This window comes from Etheostoma spectabile, chromosome 5, assembly GCF_008692095.1.
Source record: "Etheostoma spectabile isolate EspeVRDwgs_2016 chromosome 5, UIUC_Espe_1.0, whole genome shotgun sequence".
Taxonomy (NCBI): Eukaryota; Metazoa; Chordata; class Actinopteri; order Perciformes; family Percidae; genus Etheostoma; species Etheostoma spectabile.
Window position 1 is genome coordinate 39,053 of NC_045737.1, and position 21,564 is coordinate 60,616.

Sequence of the window (21,564 nt, forward strand, 5' to 3'; positions counted from 1 at the left end):
AGGGCGTCCCTGCAGAAGAGATGATTCCTCTCAAAGATCCTTCCCTGAATAAATAAAAGGTCAATATAAACCACTTGCCAAGACAGTGATAACCCAAAAAAAAAAGGCTGTTTCAATTTTCTTTTATTATTGCCAGAAAAAGTGAAGCAACATAAAACCAGACAGCGTTTTACTTTACAACTGATTATCATTGTAGTGTGCACCTAATACTGCTCTCACTCACACACTCACACACTCACACACCACACACCCACACACACACACACACACACACACACACACACACACACACACACACACACACACACACACACACACACACACACACACACACACACACACACACACACACACCACACACACACACACCACACACACACACACACACACACACCCCACACACACACACACACACACACACACACACACACACACCACACACACACACACCACACACACACACACACACACACACACACACACACACACACACACACACACACACACACACACACACACCACACACACACACACACCTTTGCCAAGGGACCGTTTTTGCACTGCATGTAGTGTGATCAGGATATAAAATAAATTGACACCAAAAACAAAATGTGGCATGGAGTGTAAAATTAAAAGGCAACATGGAAACAAAATGACAAACTAAAGTAGGTTCAGTGGAATTCTCAGAACATTTTCAAGTAAACAAAGAAATATCTGAATGTATTGTGATGAAGTGGACCCAATAAAGACATACTGCACTGTTCACATTGGCTTTGCTCGTTGTGGTAAAGCTACACATTTTGAGGGCATAATCTCCAGCCCTAAACTGTGTAACATGTCCCTCGCCGCTGCATCGTGGGGAGGTGGAATGTGCTTCCTAGCTTTTGCCGGCTGTTTGGTCTTTTCTCGTGTTCATGAATCACTCCACATCAGCACACGCTGGACCAGGAGCACTAAAGCTCAACTGTTAAGGTAGGAAATTAGTGCGGAATACAAAAAGCTTATCTCAGTGCAGCTACTTACTGTATGTGTCGTAGATTCCTATACACTTTAGACACACAAATACTCACTACAATGATTGGAAACCATGCAAATAAATACAGTGAACTTGGTATGTTGAGGCACAATAAACACACAGCAGTCGGACAGCATTACATGCTAACACTTTACTTTAAATCCCCTTAGTTAGCATTTTAAAGGAACACGCCACCATTTGTTGAAATAGGGCTTATTACGGTCTCCCCTAGCTGTAGATAGGTGGGCATATCTAGACTAGACCATTTCCTAGGCAGATATTAACTTGGGACAGTAATTCGGCTGTGCTTCCACCCAATATAGTCCCAAATCAATATCTGCCTAGGAAACAGTCTAGTCTTAATATGCATTGCTATTTGTACTCGTTGTGAATACGCAGGCCACAAGAAGTAATTAGGTTGTTGTTGTTTTTTCTTGGCTCACTTTTACTCATAACATGCTAACCGGCAACATAGAATTCCATTCACTACGCTAAGCTAACTGGCGCCGGCGCTGCAACGCACTAAAACAATGAATGCACTGAGACAAAAAATGCTCTGTCCCACCTTCCTACAGCTAGGGGAGACTGGGATAAGCCCCATTTCAACAAACGGTGGCGTGTTCCTTTAAGGCAGCATGTACGCATTTAAAAACAAAAAACAAAAAAAAGGTTTATAATTTATTATAATGTTGTTGTAAGCACATATGTGTTTATGAAATGTTTTGTCTACAACTTGAACTCCTCCTGTTACGCACTTAAGTGGTGGCTGCTGTTTTAACAAAGAATAAATGGCAATATAGTAATACAGTGTTGTAAAAATATAAAATAAGTCTTAATAGGAGGTTACTGCTTTGTTATTGCTGACAAACACTACAAATGAATACACTTTAAAACATGTCCTTAAAGCTGCTTACAACCACATTACAGTGTGTAATAAACCATTTATTAAAGGCTTGTATACTGCTTATAAATATTAAATAGAGACTGAGAGGTAAACATTAATGCTGCTGACTGAAATCACACAAATTAAATGTGTGCCACAACGTATCTCTATAGTGACGGCTAGTCGTACTAGACTACCTGTCTAATACAGCATTAGTATTAACACAAACAAGAAGTCAGTGGTACAATGAATTGTCCGATTACTTGTGCATGTTTTGTGCTGAATGTCATGGTTTTTCAACGTTTGCTTTTGTTAAAGGAATAGTTTGACATTTTGGGAAATGCACTTGTTTGCTTTCTTGCCGAGAGTTGGGTGAGAAGATTGATATCAATCTCATTTCTTACAATGGTATCAATCTTCTTATCTAACTTTCTGCAAAACAGGGAGGTGTATTTCCCAAACTGACAAACTATTCCTTTAATGAGACGCTGAATTGACCTTAAAAAAGCGTGTTTCTACCTATGAATCTATTTCTGCTAGTTTCCAAAACTAGAGCACATTTCCATAACATGAAGGCCATGGTGAGAGAATACTTTTCTAATTAGACCATCAGGCTGATTACGTTTCAGGTTCTCTGATCTAAACAGAACTTAAATGTCAATCAAAACATATCGAAAGACCAAATACTACTTTGGTTATGAGTAAATTATGCCGTGTGCTGTATGTGCCTAATGAAAGAAGTCGAAGCGCAAGATGGCAAATCCAGGCCTACAAAATGCAAACACTCACATTGGCGTTGAACTCCATACACATCAACTGAACATTAGTCAACCGTCATGAATCTTATAGTGAAAAACCATCGTAAGAGTGTGTTAGTGCTGCTTAACAAAACGTGTAGTAGCATATTTCAGTCAGGCTCGATCCAAAGCTGTTGAAGTAGCATCACTCTGCCCTGAAGACCAAGAGGTCAGAAATCGACAATCAAAAGGCTCTGAAACATATTTGGCAACAACTCCTCTAAATCTTCAGCTTCACAAACTGTAGTGAAAAGACACTGCCTCTGTAGAGGGAGCTCATATCCCGGTCTCCTGCTCAAAATTCACACAGGCACTTTATCCATTGAAAGAGAGGAATCCGTATCAAACTGTCACATCTGGAAGACTTGGTGCAAAACAAAGCCTGTGTCCGTCTGAATTTCCTTTCAAAAAGGGAATTTTTAGGGTTGTGGGGGAATTCCAACAACACTGATTTTTGCTGTTATTCTGTAGAAGCTTTCACACAATAATCACAACCAACAAAAGAAAAAAACATTGGGTGGGCTTTTTGACTCCACTTGCAAAGTAGCACGCTGAAAGTCAGATTTGCAGGAATTCCCCCTTTAATACCGTGGAAACTAGGTTAACGGTGAAGTAACATTGTCTGCCAATAAAAGCCAGGTGGAAGGCACTGAGACACTGAGTTTCTTTTTCGTGCTGCTCCTTCAGACGTGAACTGAAGACAAAGACGGTCTTCGGGAGTCCACCGCTGGTCAGTTCATACTTGGTTCACCACGCTTTGGCCACAGTTGCTTTTCATGGCTTACTAGCGTAACAGTACAAGCCCTTAGACTACAACTCTACCCAAAGCACCTTCTACGCTGCAGTGGAAGGATGGAGTAGCAGTGTGTGAGTCCAGTGAGGTTCTGCTCTGCCTTTAGCATTACTAAATACTGAGGGCCAACATGCAGCGTGATGGTGTTGCTGTGGTGAAGGGGGGGAAGCGGTCAATGAGGTATGACAGCAGCCCGTGGGGTTGAGAGGTTGCTGGGTGCTCAGGAGGGCTGGTGTGGATCTGATTGTGCTGCAGGAGCAAAGGTGCTGAGAAGATGGAGTCAGGTTTCAAAGTACTTGTATATGGCTGTGACATAAGTCATGACACTCTGCCAGTCGGGCCTTTCTGTGTGCACCATCTCATTTATATCCTGGAAGAGAGAACGAGACAGTTAAGGAGGGGGAAAAACAGCTAAACTGAAGACTTCTGTCCCACTAAAAAACACAGTATTTTCCAGATTAAAAACTACAACAACAACAACAACAACAACAGGGCGACCTCTAGCTCATCCAGTAAGAGCATGCACCCCCATGTAGGTTGAGTCCTTTGCAGCGACCCAGATTCAAATCCGACCTGTGGCCCTTTGCTGCGTGTCATCCCCCATCTCTCGCCCACCTTTCTTGTCTATCCACTGTCCCTATCTAATAAAGGAAAAGCCCCCCCCCAAAAAAAAATAATAAGTAAATAATACAATTCACCCGTTTTTTAATTCAACAAGATAGCTTATAATTCATTGGGGAATGCACATGACTAACTAACTAAAGGAGTAAACTCCACCCACTGATGGACTCAAGTTGGGGCTCAAAGCTCTACTTAGGACAACGTCTGAGCAATCCTGTCCCGACATGGTCCCGAGTTTTCCTTTCACACATGTAGCACACAACTGGAGATTGTCTGTGTCAGACACAATCTCACTTACTTGAAAACCTTTTGTCAGTTTTAGACGAGGGGTGGCGCCTCGGTAGAGCAGACGGATGATGACACAGATTACAGAGCTGGTTCATAATTTGGTTTTAAAATACCAAGTCTCTCCCTTGAATTTGTCTGACAAGTTCGGTGTCGGACCTTATAGGCAGAGTTGCCAAATCTTGTTGTCTCTCTAGTAAGCCATTCTCGTTGCCATCTTTGTGTGAATCACCCTTCTTCTTTACCCCTGGATGTTTAATTTCTTCCAGTTTTGCAGGAGCCGACAGAAACCTCATCAACACACCCCCTCGCTTGCTGTGAATTCTCCCGCGTTGGGCTCTATCGGATGTTACAAAGACTAAGTACTGATTAGCTAGCAGGCTAAAGACCGTCTGATGCCCGAGCCAACTGATTCGGAAATTTGCGTTCTCACATACAGCTCCTCCTCCTAGATAAGTTCAGGTTTGCTGTGCATGTGTGAAAGGGACTCTAGTAAGTGAACCTTGAGTCAAGTTTTTTTTTTTGTGTCAAACTAACAAATTTATCTATTAAAAGGCGGAGTTATGTGCTGGACTATTTCTTGGCCGAATGACTTTCGGAGACCTGTTGCTGTGAGATTGCAAGTCAACCAGCTGAGGCTCCAGGAAGTCACAGCGCTAGTTTTTGTACTGCTGTTGTGAAAGTGAATTTTGTTACCTTTACTTTGGACAGAGCCAAGCTAGCCGTTTCCATGTTCCCAGTCTTAATGCTAAGCTAAGCTAAGCATCACATGGCTCTCTTGACCGTACAGAAATGGGAGTTGTATCAATCTCACTCTCAACAAGAAAGCAAATGAGCGCATTTCCCTACTGTGTAGATTTAATATTGGGAAAAATCATTTTATTCCACACTGTCTGACAGTATCATATTTTTTTTTTTAATCAAATTGTTCCAAGTCTTAGTCGAGGCTATATAATGTTCACATTGAGCGACATACTGTGTCTTCAAACTCAAGATTCTGTGGGGTTTTTAGCTGAGCGTTTCCATCAAATGGAAATATTCTCAATGCGTTGAACATAATTTTACACTCACAGTTGAGTGAGGTTTATGAGTTTAAAAGCAGAACCATAGACAACACACTGTACAACTGCAAAACATACTGTAGTTCATCCCTGGTAAATGATTACAGCAATGTAGGTGGTTGACATGTAATTATATTACCGTATGAGCTAGGGGGGCATGCCATGTGAGTCAAACATAAAGCCTTCTAAAAAGAGCAAAAAGAGAAAGAAAACCCTTTCCCTACGTACATTCTTCTCTGCACATTCCTCAGAGTATACATAATATCCAAATTATGGCATTTCAAATCTGACCCAAAGTTTTGCTATACATACACCTTTTTTTTTTGACACAGGAGTTTGGTATATATTTATTTTAAGGCTGTCAATTGATTACAATTTTTAATCACAATTAATTGCACGAGAGTCGTAGTTAACTCGCAATTAATTGCAAATTAATCACACTTTTGTTTTTTAATCCTTTCTAAATGTACGTTAAAAGGGAGGTTTTTCAAGTTTTTAATGTGTTTTGAAGTGGTATTTGAGGCACAAAGTACTCCGGTGGTAACTCAGTACATGCAAATAACTTGAGTCTTGTCCAGAGTACCATCCAAATTTAAATCACGACTTAAAACTCACTTTTATACTGTACATTGGCCTGTAAACCTGTTTGAGAGTTAGTCTAGTTTGTTCTTGTTTTAAATGTTCCTTTCTGTTACTAGTGTGTTTTTAAAGCTGTCAGTAATCATGTCAATGTCCAGCACTTTGGTCAACCTGGTTGTTTTAAACGTGCTTTACAAATAAAGTTGGATTGGAATGGATCCGGAAGGAATTTGAAAAACTCAACCAGCTTCCTGATGTCCCAAACTATAGAGCAGAATCACAGAACGTGCATGCGTTAATCGCGCGCTAAAAATAAATCAGTGGCGTCAAAAGGGAATTGCGTTAACTGGTTATTAACGCGGTAATTTTGACATCCCTAATTTATTTTAAAATAGTCATTTCATATTGGTATAAAGCTTACCAAAGTGCATTTGATGCCCACACTCTCTGCAGCTTGGAAAGCTAAGGTGAAGTTTCTTCTCTGAGAAAAGAAGAGAGTCAAAGTCACACTCGGTGAAATACCATGTCTAACTACGGTAATGATAGAGTGGTGAGGACTTAAAGGTCTGGGCTTTCCCCAGGGCTCTACTTGCCTTCTCCTGGCTGGTGAGCTCCTGGTAGGGGATGTGTGCAGGCAGGTAGGTGTGAAGCACAGCGCAGAAGGCCAGGCCATCATTCCAACTGCTGCTGAAGTTTGTGATATCAATATTCTGAAAAACAAAGAAACAACGATGCCCTTCAACTTTGATTTAACTCGACAGAGCATTTACAGTCAATGAAAAACCAATTTCTGGGCCTTATCCAAGCTAAGAGAGAGGGTACAATATTTTATCCCAGGTCATGAAAGTCACTGCCAGCACACAGTGCATTACAGCTTTCAACAATAATATGATCACAATAAATTCAGTTGTCATGGAACTATTTAAAATGATTTAACTGCAGGGAACAGCAGGCCAGATTTGATGACAGTTGTAGGATTTTATACGAGTTTTTAACACTGCTCCTCCATATCACCTTTATCATCTTTTCCACCATCAACTGCTATCTGACATTTGCAGGGGCTGTAAATCTGTGATTCCAAACAACCACTAAGGTTATATGTAACTAGATGATCACGCGTCACAGCTATAATCTGAATAGTACAAAATGATTCAGAGAAAGCCTCATGTTTTCGTCAGGTAGGTAACTCGCAGGATGTGTTAAATGTTGCACACTTCCTGTAGAGGACCTAAGGTGTCATGGTAACCATAAGGTGCATCTGTTAAAAGGGGTAAACATCACTTCAATATGGCAAGTGACTCTTGACACACCTGTTGATTGTCATTTTAAGCACTTTCATTTCTAGGTCAATGCTTTGACAGTTGTCCTCGCTGCACACGTTTAGACAGGCGTTCTTTGATTTGAGTCAACTGCCATTAACCAATAAGACCTGCAAGGAGAGAGCAGTTGCCACGGTGCTATCTATCTGCAACAACACCACCACGTTAGACTGAAAGGAAAGTAAAGCTGCGAAGATTAGTCAATTAACTATTAAATTAATCGGCACTATTTTGATTATCGATCAATCGGTCTGAAAATTCTATGATTCCAGTTTCTTTAATGTGAATATTTTCTAGCTTCTTTATTTCTCAAGCCCAACCAATAAAGGACTTTTAAGGCTGATACCAATACGAATATTTGGTTATTTAAAAATCTGATAAGCCAATATGTATATAAATAAAAAAAATAATAATCCAGAAACACGGAACAAAACAGAAACAGATTTCCCTATCATTAGTTATTTGTAGTTATTTATGAGTTCTCACTAAAATAATAATAATATTAATAATAATAATAGTAATTTATTTTATTGTCACAACAGAACATAGGAACATCAAAATGTATTAAAGGTCTGATAAATAAAATGACAAACTTAAGATATAAAACTTAAAGTCCTTTGAACAAAAACACATTAACAAAAACCTAATCAGTGTTGCCAACAGGGACGTTTAGAGCACCCTCTGGTGGACAAACTATGCAACGGCAAGACTCAGAACATAGTTGACAGTCCATTTTTTTATTTTTATTTTTAATGTTTTTTTATAAATCGGACATTATAAATGCCAAAACCGACAGATCATGGAATTCCTAATATTGGCCAATAATATCGGCCCACCAATATCGGGCTCCTCCTCTGTTGAGTTGTGGACATGACAAGACACTTGAGGCCGTCATCTTGGGCTTTTGAAAACACCCATCAACTTTTTTGACAATTTTCTGATATTTCATAGACTAACAGATTAATCGACAATAAAAAAAAATTGTAAATTAGAGCCTTTAAAAGGAACACGGCGACTTATTGGGACTTTAGCTTATTTACCATTACCCCCAGAGTTAGACAAGTCAATGCATCTCCACGCGTGTTGTAACTCTGTCTGACGGCCCCACCAGTAGCTTAGCCTAGCACAGATCCTGCAGGTAACTGGCTCCATCTATCCTACTGCTCCCAATAAGTGACAAAACAACGCCAACATGTTCCTATTTACATGTTGTGATTTGTATAGTCACAGGGTGTACAAATAACAAGGTCACATGAGACAGCCATATTCTAACCGCATACTAACTGGGTACTACAGTACTAAGGAAAGCTCGTTGTGGGACTGGCTCCAGTGGCTGCAGTTCTGCACCAAGGCGGAATTTTGGGAAAGAGACTTCAGATACGGTATTACACACAAGAGGATGTCATTTAACCTCATTATTAGCACGGCAGTGATGCGGCTAGGACCGAGGTTCTGTTGGCATCACTCTCGAGTAAAACTGCTATTGTAAAACGGTACAAAATCCAAATGTATTCATATTGTGGCAATTTGATCTGAAAATAAATAAGAAAAAGCAACAGAGACAATTTATATTGCCTCCCTGTTTTGTCAGCCAATAGACTGTATATAAAAAGAGAGAGAGCAAGTCAACTTCAGCTTACGTTAGCTTTGTAGAGATAGTCTGATTTACCAAACTGAACAAATACCGCACACATACAACTAAACTGCTTTGCTAGCGAAATATTGTTGTAACTAAGATACCTGCTGATATAAATATTTTTCTTTAGACAGATTTAGATGCTATGAATCCGCAACATTCACATATAGCAGGCTATTTTTAAAATCGCGCCGTGTCAACGGCACAGCTGATGTGATCCAAACATTTCCAAGATGTTAACTCAAGAGCGTTGTCATTTAATCCCATGAATCCCGTCATATAAATATTTTGGAGAGATTGCTGCATGTTCATTTATGATATATTTTCATGAGTAAAAATGTTTCAAATTTTTATTTTATTTTTTATTAAACTCTGGAATGTCATGGAAATGGCTGAGTAATATTCTAGAGAGGAGTATGGTGTCGTATCCATAGACTGCATGACGTTCTAAATGTCTAGTTGACCAATCAGATTGCCTGGCCAGATCTACTTGTTGTATATTTCTCTTTTAACTAGGTTTGTTATTTAGTGGCTAAGCCATTGGAGAAGAGTTATAGTTACAGACACTTCATCATGTGTGATCAGGTCAGCTGGTACCTTCCAGAGACCCACCTGATAACCCTCAGTCTTCTTCTGGCACCACTTTAGCAAAGCATTTCTCTTGGAGCCTCCATACTCTCTAGCCAGTGCTGACAGTGGGTCCTTTCTTTCTTCTCTGTAACAGACACACAGAACAGACATGTAAGCAAACACGCTGCCAGTCTTAAAAGTTTTGCCATGTCAGTGAGGCGAACCGGTTGCATGGTAAGCGTGTTTGCTTAGTCAGCAAGGAAAGCTGTCTTGGGCTGTAGGTTTCGCCTGGAAACCAATCATAACTAGGGGTGATGTGACGTGGTGAGGTCACAAAGACAACCGACAGATTTCAATCACTGACGAGAATGCAAAACCGAGACACTGCCTGTAAACGGGCAGCGTGAGCACATTTGCTGCAATAACAGGCAAATAACGCATCCCAGTTCTAACATATCAGTACAACATGCAGGCGAGTCAGTGCCCCAGAAAGTGGTACCTTAGACGGCTGCGTGCTGTGGGGGTGACGGAGGCGGTGGGGGAGGAGGAGGACAGGGAGAGCGGGGAGGAGGCAGCACTCATAGCCATCAGGGAGGTTGAGGAGGCGTCTGGGGCAGACATGTCCCTCTTTATCTCCTCACTGCTCCGGCGGGACACTGCTCAGTGGGGGACACAATTATAGACCCTTTTGTTTTGTTTTGTTTTGTTTTTAAACTAAACTAATGACTGAGTTAGTTTTAAACAAGTTCTTATAAGCTTATCTAGCATCTCTTACCTGATATTGCCTTGGTGGAGTCCATGTTGGAGACCCTCTGGAGGACAGCCGCAGGCCGGCTAGCCGAGGTTCCCCTGAGAAGGTGCTCAGCTGTGGATACATCACAGGATTTACATCACATGTATAGCGAGTGTGTTTCTATAAGGGGCTTCTTCTGAAATTAGAAAACAGGGTCAGCAATGAGCCACATTCCAGCCTCTCTGAGCTCAGGGAATACCGGACGAACGAGGCTGCTTTGCTCAGCAAGAAAACAATAAATCAGAGAAAAATACACAGAACATTGGAGGCTATGGCCAAGTCTGCACGTTCACATAAAACACTTGAACCCGTTACTGGTGAGAACAAAACTGTGGGAAATTCTACACTATCTGGTGGTTCATCATTCCCTCTTATCATCCACTCTAGTGTTTTGATTAACTAGAACATGAAGTCAACATACAGTAAACCTGCTAACTCACAACTCCAGGCCTCTGGGGAGAAGCTGTCATGTTATTTCCCATGATAGAGGGGAGGCCCATGCCTGTTAATCGTTAAGTTCACTGGAACGGAGGTATAGAAGAAGATGGAGGACTCTGGCATTTCCTGTGTGTGACCCATATTTAACAGTACATTATTCTGCCCCTTTACACATTTATTCCAACATTTATGGGAATAACAGTTCTAAAAACAAGGAAACTGTCCTTATTAATACAACATAGGAAGTGTATTGAAGTGATCCCTGGGGCAGGTGCCTCACCTGGCATGGTGATGTCTGTGTAGCTGGGCCTCTTATCGCTCAGGGAGGAGAGCGGCTTGGCTGCTGACATAGAGCCAGATACGGAGTGTCTCTGAAACAGCAAAATAATAACAACTTTTGCAATTATCCTACACATAAAGAAAATTTTCTCCGTCTTTTTTTCTTCTTTAGAGTCAAGAGTTTTTGATCCAGCTTGGTTAAAACCTTGTAATTGTTACAAACTAAATTGTACATCCATCCCTCTAACTTTAATATGATTTAAAATTAGTATGTAACTATATTCATGTCTTTTTAAATCATGTTATTTGTTGATAGTACATTTTCCTTTCCTTCCATGTCAATCCTCATGAAATGCCTTGGGTGGCTTTTAATGAAGTCTAGTGAAGTCAATAAAGCCAATAAAGATCTTTTCCTAACGGATCACTACAAAATAAAACTGGTAAGGTAACACCATAGAAACATATCCATCCAAAGCCTTTCCTCCTGTACCTGTATGGGTGAAACAGCAGCTGCTGGTGGCGTCTTCATGGGACTGGGGCTGAGGGGGGTGCGTGGCAGCGGAGCAGCCGAGGCTGTTGGAGTCACAGAGGCACTGCCATTGGAGGGTGGACCTAAGTTAGGAGTGGAAAGGAACCGAAACATACAGCTCAGTTCAGACCTGCTCTGCACAGGTAACCAAATACACTCCCCTCATGTTATGAACTGTGTCAAGCCTAGAACAGACATATTATGTATAATGTTATGTGAGGACGGTAAGTGAGGAAGGTGGATAAAGGGAAAAGGAAAGTTTTCCCAGATAGGGGGAGGCCCATGCCTGTTACAAATTCACGGGAAATGGGGTTAGAAGAAATGGAGACTCGGGCTTTCCTGTGTGACCCCTATTTAACAGTACTTTATCTGCCCCTTTACACATTTATTCAACATTTATGGGAATAACTTCTAAAAACAAGAAACTGTCCTTATTAAGGCAAGGCAAGGCAGCTTTATTTGTATGCACATTCCGCAACGGGCAATTCAATGTGCTTTACCCCAAAACCCTTAAACAGATAAACACAAAGTAAAAAAACATTTAAAATCACAAAGCATTAAAACCGTAAAACCATGAATAGACTTTTAAAACAAAGAGAAACATAAACACAAGAATAAAATTTACAGTCGCATAAGAATTTAAAGAAATGATTAGTCCTTTAAAGAGGCAGAAATCAAAAAAAGGTCTTACCTTGATTTAAAAGAACTGAAGTACAGCGATCTACAGTTTTCTGGAGTTTATCCAGTAGGGAGGAGCATAGAACTGAAGCGCTTCACCCTGTTTAGTTCTGACTCGGGACAGAAGCGCCTGTCCCAGATGACCTGATGGTCTGGGTGGTTCTAGTGTAGGACCGACACAATAATTTGGACCTAACCCCTTCTATGATTTATTAACTAGCAAGAGTACTTTTGAAATCAATTCTTTGGACCGGGAAGCCAGTGTAAAGACTTCCAGAACGGAGGGATGTGAGCCATCTTTTGTCTTAGTGGGGACTCAGCACACGTTCTAAACCGCTGCAGCTGTCTGATTGATTTTTAGGGAGACCTGTAAAGACCCCGTTACAGTAGTCAAGTCTACTGAAGATAAAGCATGGACAAGTTTTTCCAAATCCTTTTTGACACATAGTCCTTTACCTTGATATTTTTTAAAGGTGATAGTAGCTGACTTTGTAATTGTCTTAATGGGGCTGTTAAAGTTCAGGTCTGAGTCCATGACTACACCAAGATTTCTGGCTTTGTCTTTTGTTTTTAAACCCATGGTTGTTTGAAGCTGAGCGCAGATTTTTAATCTTTCCCTCTCTTGCTCCAAAAAAACCCACCTCATTTTTTTCCTTCATTAATTTCAGAATTTCTGGCACACCCACCTTTAAATTTGTTCGATGCACTTAGTCCATTTTGTATTGACTATAGCCCCCCTTTGCGATAAGGTTATGTAAATTTGTGTGTCGTCCGCATAACTATGGTAACTTATTTTGTTTTTCTCCATAATCTGAGCCAGTGGAACATGTAGATGTTAACAAAAAGGGCCCCAGAATGGACCCTTTGCGGAACTCCGCACGTCATATTTGTACGCTCAGATGCATAATTACCTATAGACACAAAGTAATCCCTATTCTTTAGGTAGGGTTCAAACCACTTTAGTACTGAGCCAAAAGGCCAACGCAGTTTTCCATCGGTCTAGTATTTTGTCGTGGTCGCCGTGTCAATGCAGCACTGAGATCAAGTATACTAAATTGAAATTTTGCCATTACGTGTTTAAGTTGGATGTCATAAAAACTTTGACAAGAGCCGTTTCATGCTGTGGGGGTGGTCGGAACCCACTGAAAGGTATCAAAACTGTTGCTTAGTGACAAAAATGTTTTAGTTTTTGAAAGACTACTTTTTCAAAAGATTTTACTTAAACGGGAAAGGTTTGATATTTGGGCCCATAGTTGCTCATTAGTGACTTGTCTAGGTTGTTTTTTTTAAAAGTGCTGATTACGCAGTTTTCAGGGCCTGTGAAAGATACCTGAAAAAAGAGATGTGTTTTACAATCTGTAAATCAAAGTTCAAACAAATTTGGGTTAATTAATACAACATAGAATGTATTGAATGATCCCTGGGGCTGGTGCCTCACCTGGCATGGTGATGTCTGTGTAGCTGGGCCTCTTGTCGCTCAGGGAGGAGAGCGGCTTGGCTGCTGACATAGAGCCGATACGGATGTCTCTGAAACGGCAAAATAAACACTTTTGCAATTATCATACACTAAAGAACATTTTCTCTCCGTCTTTTTTCTTCTTCTTTAGAGTCAAGAGTTTTGATCCAGCTTGGTTAAAACCTTGTAATTGTTACAAACTAAATTGTACTCCATTCCCTCTAACTTAATATGATTTAAAATTAGTATGTAACTAATTTCATGTCTTTTAAATCATGTTATTTTTTTGATAGTACATTTTCCTTTCCTTCCATGTCAATCCTCATGAAATGCCTTGGGTGGCTTTTATGAAGTCTAGTGAAGTCAATAAAGCCAATAAGATCTTTTCCTAACAGATCACTACAAAATAAACTGGTAAGGTAACACCATAGAAACATATCCATCCAAAGCCTTTCTTCCTGTACCTGTATGGGTGAAACAGCAGCTGCTGTGGCGTCTTCATGGGACTGGGCTGAGGGGGGTGCGTGGCAGCGGAGCAGCCGAGGCTGTTTGGAGTCACAGAGGCACTGCCATTGGAGGGTGGACCTAAGTTAGGAGTGGAAAGAACCGAAACATACAGCTCATTTTCAGACCTGCTCTGCACGGGTAACCAAATACACTCCCCTCATGTTATGACTGTGTCAAGCCTAGAACAGACTATTATGTATAAATGTTATGTGAGGACGGTAAGTGGGAAAGGTGGTAAGGGAAAAGGGAAAGTTTTTAAAAAGTGAGGGAAGTGGAGCATATTGTTATTGTGTAGCACCTTGTGACGCACTGTCGAAGCTTTTGATGAGTGTTTTGACGGTCGGCGAGGGCTCTGAGGAGGTGGAGGATCGCCGGCTGAGACCCATTCCCTGCCTGAGAGCAGCCAGGTCCCTCTCCACTGCATTCATGTAGTTATACACTCGGCCTCTCTCCTCATCCTGCCTGGGAAACACACAGTACTCTACTCAGTATACTACTCAGTATGCACCCTCAGAGCTCCTCAATTTCTACATTAACACATTAATATTCAACTATTATTCCAAACATGACAATATTAGATGCATTATATATCTAATACAATATATTTAGATACAGGTCATCATATTCCATTTGGATATTCAGAATAAGGCCTTTTTTTTCTGAATTTCGAATATGCGTCTCAAACGGGGGATTTACTGCAGTTTACGGCCCCTGCCTGTTTATGGCCTACAGATTTGTGTGTTCAGTGTTGCTATGGTTTTTTGTACACAAACCAAACAGTTTGCAGGGCTGCGATATGCATGCTCAAAAGAATGAATTTATGAAAGAAAATTGGATATCAACAGGTTTTTTAGGATATCAACAAACATTGAAACGCCCAAATTTTCAAGAAGGTGGTTTAAGGAATGAAATACGGAGGCTGTGTTCACACAATCTGCCGCCGGTGGAAAACTTTTGCACAGCTGCATGTAAACGGGAATATTAGTGGAACATCCATTTTCATTAGTCAGGTAAACAGCTAAGTCGGAAAATTGTCTTTTTGGAAGAAGGGAAAAAGACGGAATATTGTGTGCATTTAAAATGAGTAAATATGGTTTGAGAATGGGACAATTATTCAGGGGCTTATATCATGTTGTAGGGACATTTATGCTGAAATTGTCATTGAAAATAAATCATTTGTTCTGTGACTGTGGGCTGTCACCAACGATAAATGAATGCTACCCTGCTACTGAGCACCCAGAATCATAATTTAAATAAGCAAACTTTAATCTACCCTCGTTTTGTTTACAAACATAAGACAGACGATGTCAGCGTGACCGCTGCAGCTCTTCTAAACATCTCTCTGCAGCTTTCTGCGGCTCTTACTTGCGGCTCTTGACCTCGTCCAGCTCCTTGCACAGCTTCTCGTTCTTCTCCTGGGTTTCCTGCAGCCGGCGCCGCAAGTCCCCGATCTCCTCCTGTGCTTCAGACTTGATGTCATTAGCAATGACAACAGCTGTCTGCAGATCGGCCTGGAACTGACGCCACTCCATTGACTCCTCCTACACCACACACGCAGATGGTGGGAGAAAGGAGAATGATGGCTAAGCAATCATCCCTGATGGACAACATGTCCCACCCCATACAGGACACTCTAGTCTCACTTTGCCAGAGCTTCCTCCAAAGCACCCTTAAGAAGGGTCTGGCTACTCCACATAGCATTCGAGGATGGGAGCTCTGGTTTAATGGCATTTCTTTTAACCAATCAGAATCATCAGGGGCGGTGCTAAATTCTGTACAGAGCTTCTGTAAAATAGTCATTCAAGAGAAAACTCAGATTGGACAGATTGCCTAGCTAGCTGTCTCAGTTTAACATGCAGACATCTGAGGAGTCATAGTCCTCAGAAATCCACCAAATTTAAAATTTTAACACAATGAAGGAAACAGATAATACATGCATCTGGTGAAATGTCCTGCAGCACCGGAGCATTCCCAGAAGTGGAACACAAAGGATATAGACTAAGGACACTGACAGCCCTAAAAAGATCCTTCAGCGACAGGCTGCTTGCCCTGCATGGTGTGAAGGAGAAACACTGCAGTTTGTCCTTCCTGCTGCTGTCAAGACTTTATAATCAACACTCCAAGTAGACCACACATATCATAACTCTCATGTGCAATATCAATGTACACCTAGTCTATATCCACGACGTTTCATTTCCGGGATTGCTCTGTTGCCTCCGTAAATTTAACCTTATGTCTTTTAAGGCCAATGTCCGTTACCTTCCACTTTTTTTGTGTTTGAATTTCAAACTCCGATGGATTTATTAGGACTATGATTAACTGCTCCTCAGATCTCTGCAGGGTAAATCCAGACAGCTAGCTAGACTATCTGTCCAATATGAGATTTTGGTTGCACGACTAAAACAACTTTTAAACATACACATTCTACCAAAACAAGTTCTATTCCCGAGGCTATTTTGCAGCAGCACCGGGGCCCTGTGCGGGCACCTAGTCCCACCATGACGATTGTCATTGGTTTAAAGAAATGCCAATAAACCAGAGCACGTTTTTCTCCCATCCTGGAATGCTGTATGAACTAGCCAGACCATCCTCCGCTGCACTGGATATATTGTGTATCCACCCCATGATTCAAATCTGCTTTAAAATGTAATGGGTTCTTCCTTGGCCCATGCTACACTCTTCCACCAAGTTTCATAAAAATCAGCTCAGTGTTTTTTCTCTGATCCTGCCAACAAGCAAACCAAAAACATTACCTCCTTGGCGAAGGTAACAAAGAGCTGTATGCAAATTTTATTTGACCCTAGTCTATCCCAGTCTGTCCTGGTCCTCACATAGCTCACTGCCCCCTTGCTGCACTCTTACCCTCAGCCTGCGGTGCAGAATCTTAATCTCTCTTTCCATGTCGTGCTTCTGGTCCTGCAGCTTCTTCAGAGAGTCTGAAATAGGAAGCAAATACATGTTGGTCTAACACACATTTTACAACAGTTATGCTGAAGATTCAGACTAAGAGTTTGACAAACACTTGATAATGGGATTATTATGGCAATGGATAGCTTAATACAGTAGATGTTGGTTTTGGTTTCACAGTCGGGATCAACGGAAGTACGTTGCCAGGATAAGGCTGACAAGGCTTTGCCCCTGCAAAACAAGAACACCCTTGGAGCTACTAAGCTAACATTACGCACTGAACATGAAAGGAAAATTCTTTAGGAAAAGGATTGAATGACAAAGAATATGTTTGCGTAATTTACTATTTAACTGGGACATTTGGGACCGATTGGTGGGGACCGGAGTGGATTGCTCTAGACAAAGTACACATGGCAATAAACTGTTGAGAGCAAATTCACTTTAACTATGTAACCAGCTTATTTAAATAGCGGACGTTACTCTAGATAACTCTGTTAACTTAATTTAGTATTATGTGATGTTTTCTTTTTAGCTGCAAATCCTGTATGCAAATGACTCTGTATCCAAAAACTTGGTGCCGGCCAAGATGATTATGATTGGTTTATAGAAATGCAAACAACCCAGAGCGTTCTATACTCCTATCCTAGAATGTATGTGTGGTATTTCATCGTCTTGGATTATTGAGGCTCACTGAACATAACGTATATCAAAATGCCTGCATGATGTTCCAGGTTGTTCACAGGTTAAACGGCCGGTTATGTGAGCTTGTCCCAATCAGTTGTCCCCTGTACACTTATGATACAAGGGGAAAATACTGAATTACTGGTAAAAAACGTCGGTTAAAATGTACGAGCCTGAGTATAGTTTGTAGGGGACCGCAGAATTGGAACGAGCTTGAGGAAAACTTAAAATTGTTGCAATCTGTCTCCATCTTTAAAAAACGTGTCAAGGAAAAATTACTTTCTTCACATTGTTGATCATTTTGTAAATGCTACAATTTGTGCTGGGATTATTTATTTGTTGTTTGGGTTTTGTTTGTTTTGTTCGTCCATGGTAAATTGAGTTTTGGAGTTTTGTTAATTATTGTATGTTTATTGTTTCCTCTGAAAAGCTTTTAGTAGCTTATTTGGGGTTCCCCATTTCATGCGTCCTGTATATGATTGTTGTGCCTCATGGAATTTTGTTTGACTGTACAGTGATGACGTGTGAAATAAAAACGAAACAAACGAAACATAAAGCCAGCCCTTACTCCACAGCACTCCACAGTAGAGACAGGTCTGGCAATGTGAGACAGCCTGTTCAAATAGGTATATAAACCTACTAGCCAGTCAAAGTCTGACTTGTACAATGAGTTTACACTGTTCTGTCCAGCCCACTTACTCTCCAGGTCTGTGATGATGAGGTTGTCGTGGAGCTTGAGAGCTCGGTGCTGCTCCACCTCATCCTCCAGCTCAAAGATGGTTTCCTTCATGTCTGCGATTTCAGTGTCTTTCTCCTGCAGCTCCGCACGCTGCTTCTCCAGCACGCGCTCCTGCTCGGCCATCTGCTGCTGCACCTGCTCCTGGAAGTCTCTGTACTCCCTGTCCAGCTGCACACACATAGGAAGAGGGCTATCCTTTATTTCTATAACAAGCCATGAAGTAGTTAGCGGACTTAATGTGCAACAAAGCTCCAACAGTGTCATACAGTAATTTATAGAGACATATCGACACAGTTATCCTCTGTCTAGGGGTACGTTGGCTAGGTGCTAAGTGGGAATGCGTACCACGTCTTACTAAAGGTGGACTCTGGAGACCTGACAGCTGAATGTGACATTTTCAAGATTAAATCTGGCTCTGCACTATAAACGGGAACTCATTTTGGTGACCCAAAAACGCTTACATCCGTGTTCTTGCAGCCTAGAATAGGTTTTTTTTAAGGTCAAACGCATCAAATTATCGTTTTATTCCTTCAGGAAATAGATGTCCTCCGGTTATACATCTCAAAATCTAAAAAAATTTGAACTAACCTTACTGAAAGACTCCTGCAGCCGAGTGAGCTCACTGCGGGCTTGTTCCAGCTCCTTCTGCAACTTGGCCGCCTTGGCCTCCGCCTCTTCTTTCCCCTGATGTACTCCTTCCAACAGTTGGCAGATGTCGTTTTTGTCCCCTGCGGTGTGAAGAGAGTACAGCTCGGCAACCCTCTGCCTCTCCTGGTCTAGCTGGGTCCTGCAGCGGCTCAGCTCCGCCTGGTCACTGCTCACCGCTGCCTTGTACTCCTCGAGTGCCGCCCCCATGGCGGCTCGACCCTGTCTTTCGGACTCCATGATGCGCTCCATCTGGTGGTTCCTCTCTTTTAGCGCTCCGATCATCTCCTGGGCCTCGGCGTTGTCCTGCTCGGCCATCTTCAGTGTGTTGGACAGATGTTGTTGAACCCCCAGCAGCTGTTCTCTCTCAAAGCGGGCGTTGTCTGCCAATTCTCCGTAGCGCTGCTCCAGCTCCAAGTAGCGGCCACTCTTGATGTCCTCCTCTAGTCCGTACGATATGTGATGATCGTCCAGCAGAGAGCGCAGATACTCAATCTGTCGCCCATACAGCTCCAGCTTGTCGCTCTGTTGGCACAAGGAGTCCATGAGGATGACCTTCTCTTCGCCCAGCCGCTCGTTCTCTCCGTTCAGCTCCTGGGTGATTTGCTGCAGGTCTGCCAGCTCCTGCAGCGTGGCCTGGAGCTCCTCGGCGGTGCTGTGCTGGTTCTCCTCCATCTGGTGGATGCGCTCCGTCAGACAGGCCACTGACACCTCGCTGGCGTTGCCGCTGCTGCCCCGCCGCGAGCGATCCCTGCTGGGGGCGCACTCTGATTCAGATGACGAAGAAGCTCCGGAAGGGGCGTCCAGAGCATCGTCGCTGGAGGTGACAGCCTGGTAGACCTCGCTGGATTCACTGTCCAGGTTGTCTGCTGAGCCTCCGTGCTGGTGTCCTGTCAGTAAGGGTGTGTAAATCACATACCATATAATATTGATTATTGGGACACCGACAGAATATTTACTGATATCTTAAAGATACAAACTTGATTCCATTCAATTCAGCGGCGTGCGATTGACAACTTTTCTTAAAGTAATGGCTATGTTCAGAAAATGGTGCTGTCCAGTGTCTTTTGCGCACAGAGAATCTAGCATTGCGTGGAGGAGGGGTGGAGATGGTGTGGGATTACGGAAGGCTTGTTTCATGTAAATGCGCTTGCAATTTGTTGTCATTACTAAGAATTCTTCATAACTGGGTAGCTCACCTGGTAAAGCGCACTCCCATATGTGGAGGTTTACTCCTTGATACAGCGGCGGCGGGTTCGAATCCGACTTGCGGCCCTTTGCTACGTGTTATCCCCCACCCTCTTCCCCCTTTCATGTCTTCATCTGTCCTATGAATATAAAGGCCTAAAATGCCCAAAAAATAATCTTAAAAGATAAAAGAATTCCTCATGGGGGCGACAGTGGGAATCTAAAATAAAGGGGCACCTTACAGACATTATGTATCAATATTTTCACTTTGCATCAGTAATATTGGATCGTGGATCATTGAATCGATTGATCCACATCGATGTATCCTGTAACACCCCTACCTGTGAGCAGATCCTCCAAGGAGCCCGGGGCCGAGCCTTCCACCGAGGACGTCAGCGTACCTGTTCCCCCGCCATCACTCTGCCCACTACCTGCTGTCAGGTCCGGGCTCAGGGAGGCGTAGGTGAACAGCTTGTCAGAGGCATCGAGCCTCTGCTCCAGAGAGAAGCCCAGCGCGTTGAGCCGGTCTTTTAGCATGCGGTTCTCACTCTTGAGCAGGTTGAGCTCCTCCCTGATGGCGTGGTTCTGCTCTTGTAAGAGAATCAGCGTGGACTCCACGTCAGCTGCTGTGATGGCTGACACCTGGGGCTTCTTCTCTTCCTCCTCCTCCTCCTCCTCCTCTTCCTCCGCAGCTTCTTCCTGCTGCGCTGCTTCCTTCCCTCCCAAGCCCAGCTGGGCCCTCATGTCCCGCAGCTCACTGCGAAGGTGGAGGATCTCCACATCTTTGCTTTTAGCCAAACCCAACAAGTCTTTCACTTTGGTCTCCAGAGCCACCTTATCACTGATCTGGCCTTCGGATTTAGACTTGCTCATGCGGCCGTCAGACTCCGCCAGGATGTGGCTGCGAGAGCGCTTCCCTGAAGCTACATCCCCCGCTGTGGTCCCTGACACCAACTGCTTCTTATTGGCTGAGGTCCTGGAGGTCCGGAGACGGTCTCGTGACGAATTTGGCTCCTTGGAAATGGAAGCGGTTGTACGCTTAAAAGAAGTACCTGGTGAGAGAGAATAAAGTAATCTTTACATTTTCAGTAGGTGTGGCAAAAGCTATTTGAAAATCATATGTATTGTAATCTGTATTGTGTGATTCTTTTCAACAGTCAAAATT

General features: G+C 42.5%; 1 protein-coding gene across 4 annotated transcripts in view; it reads right to left on the reverse strand.

Annotated features, from left to right (window-relative positions):
- Positions 1-1,865: 1,865 nt before the first annotated feature.
- The window catches only part of LOC116689299 (cytospin-A), a 28,785-nt gene continuing 9,086 nt past the window's right edge, over positions 1,866-21,564 (reverse strand). The window contains exons 4-17 of one of the 4 annotated variants that reach the window (XM_032515794.1): positions 20,741-21,451; positions 19,155-20,101; positions 18,527-18,734; positions 17,102-17,175; positions 15,605-15,780; positions 14,550-14,701; positions 11,560-11,681; positions 11,071-11,161; positions 10,335-10,424; positions 10,059-10,215; positions 9,602-9,704; positions 6,628-6,744; positions 6,456-6,515; positions 1,866-3,858 (exon numbers count right to left, since the gene is read on the reverse strand). In XM_032515794.1, coding sequence (XP_032371685.1) covers positions 3,769-3,858; positions 6,456-6,515; positions 6,628-6,744; positions 9,602-9,704; positions 10,059-10,215; positions 10,335-10,424; positions 11,071-11,161; positions 11,560-11,681; positions 14,550-14,701; positions 15,605-15,780; positions 17,102-17,175; positions 18,527-18,734; positions 19,155-20,101; positions 20,741-21,451 — 3,098 coding nt within the window. In that variant the 3' untranslated portion in view covers positions 1,866-3,768. Of the gene's footprint in view, positions 3,859-6,455; positions 6,516-6,627; positions 6,745-9,601; positions 9,705-10,058; positions 10,216-10,334; positions 10,425-11,070; positions 11,162-11,559; positions 11,682-13,714; positions 13,793-14,196; positions 14,217-14,537; positions 14,702-15,604; positions 15,781-17,101; positions 17,176-18,526; positions 18,735-19,154; positions 20,102-20,740; positions 21,452-21,564 lie in introns of those variants that run through there. The other 3 variants (XM_032515793.1, XM_032515795.1, XM_032515796.1) reach the window with 3 other exon arrangements.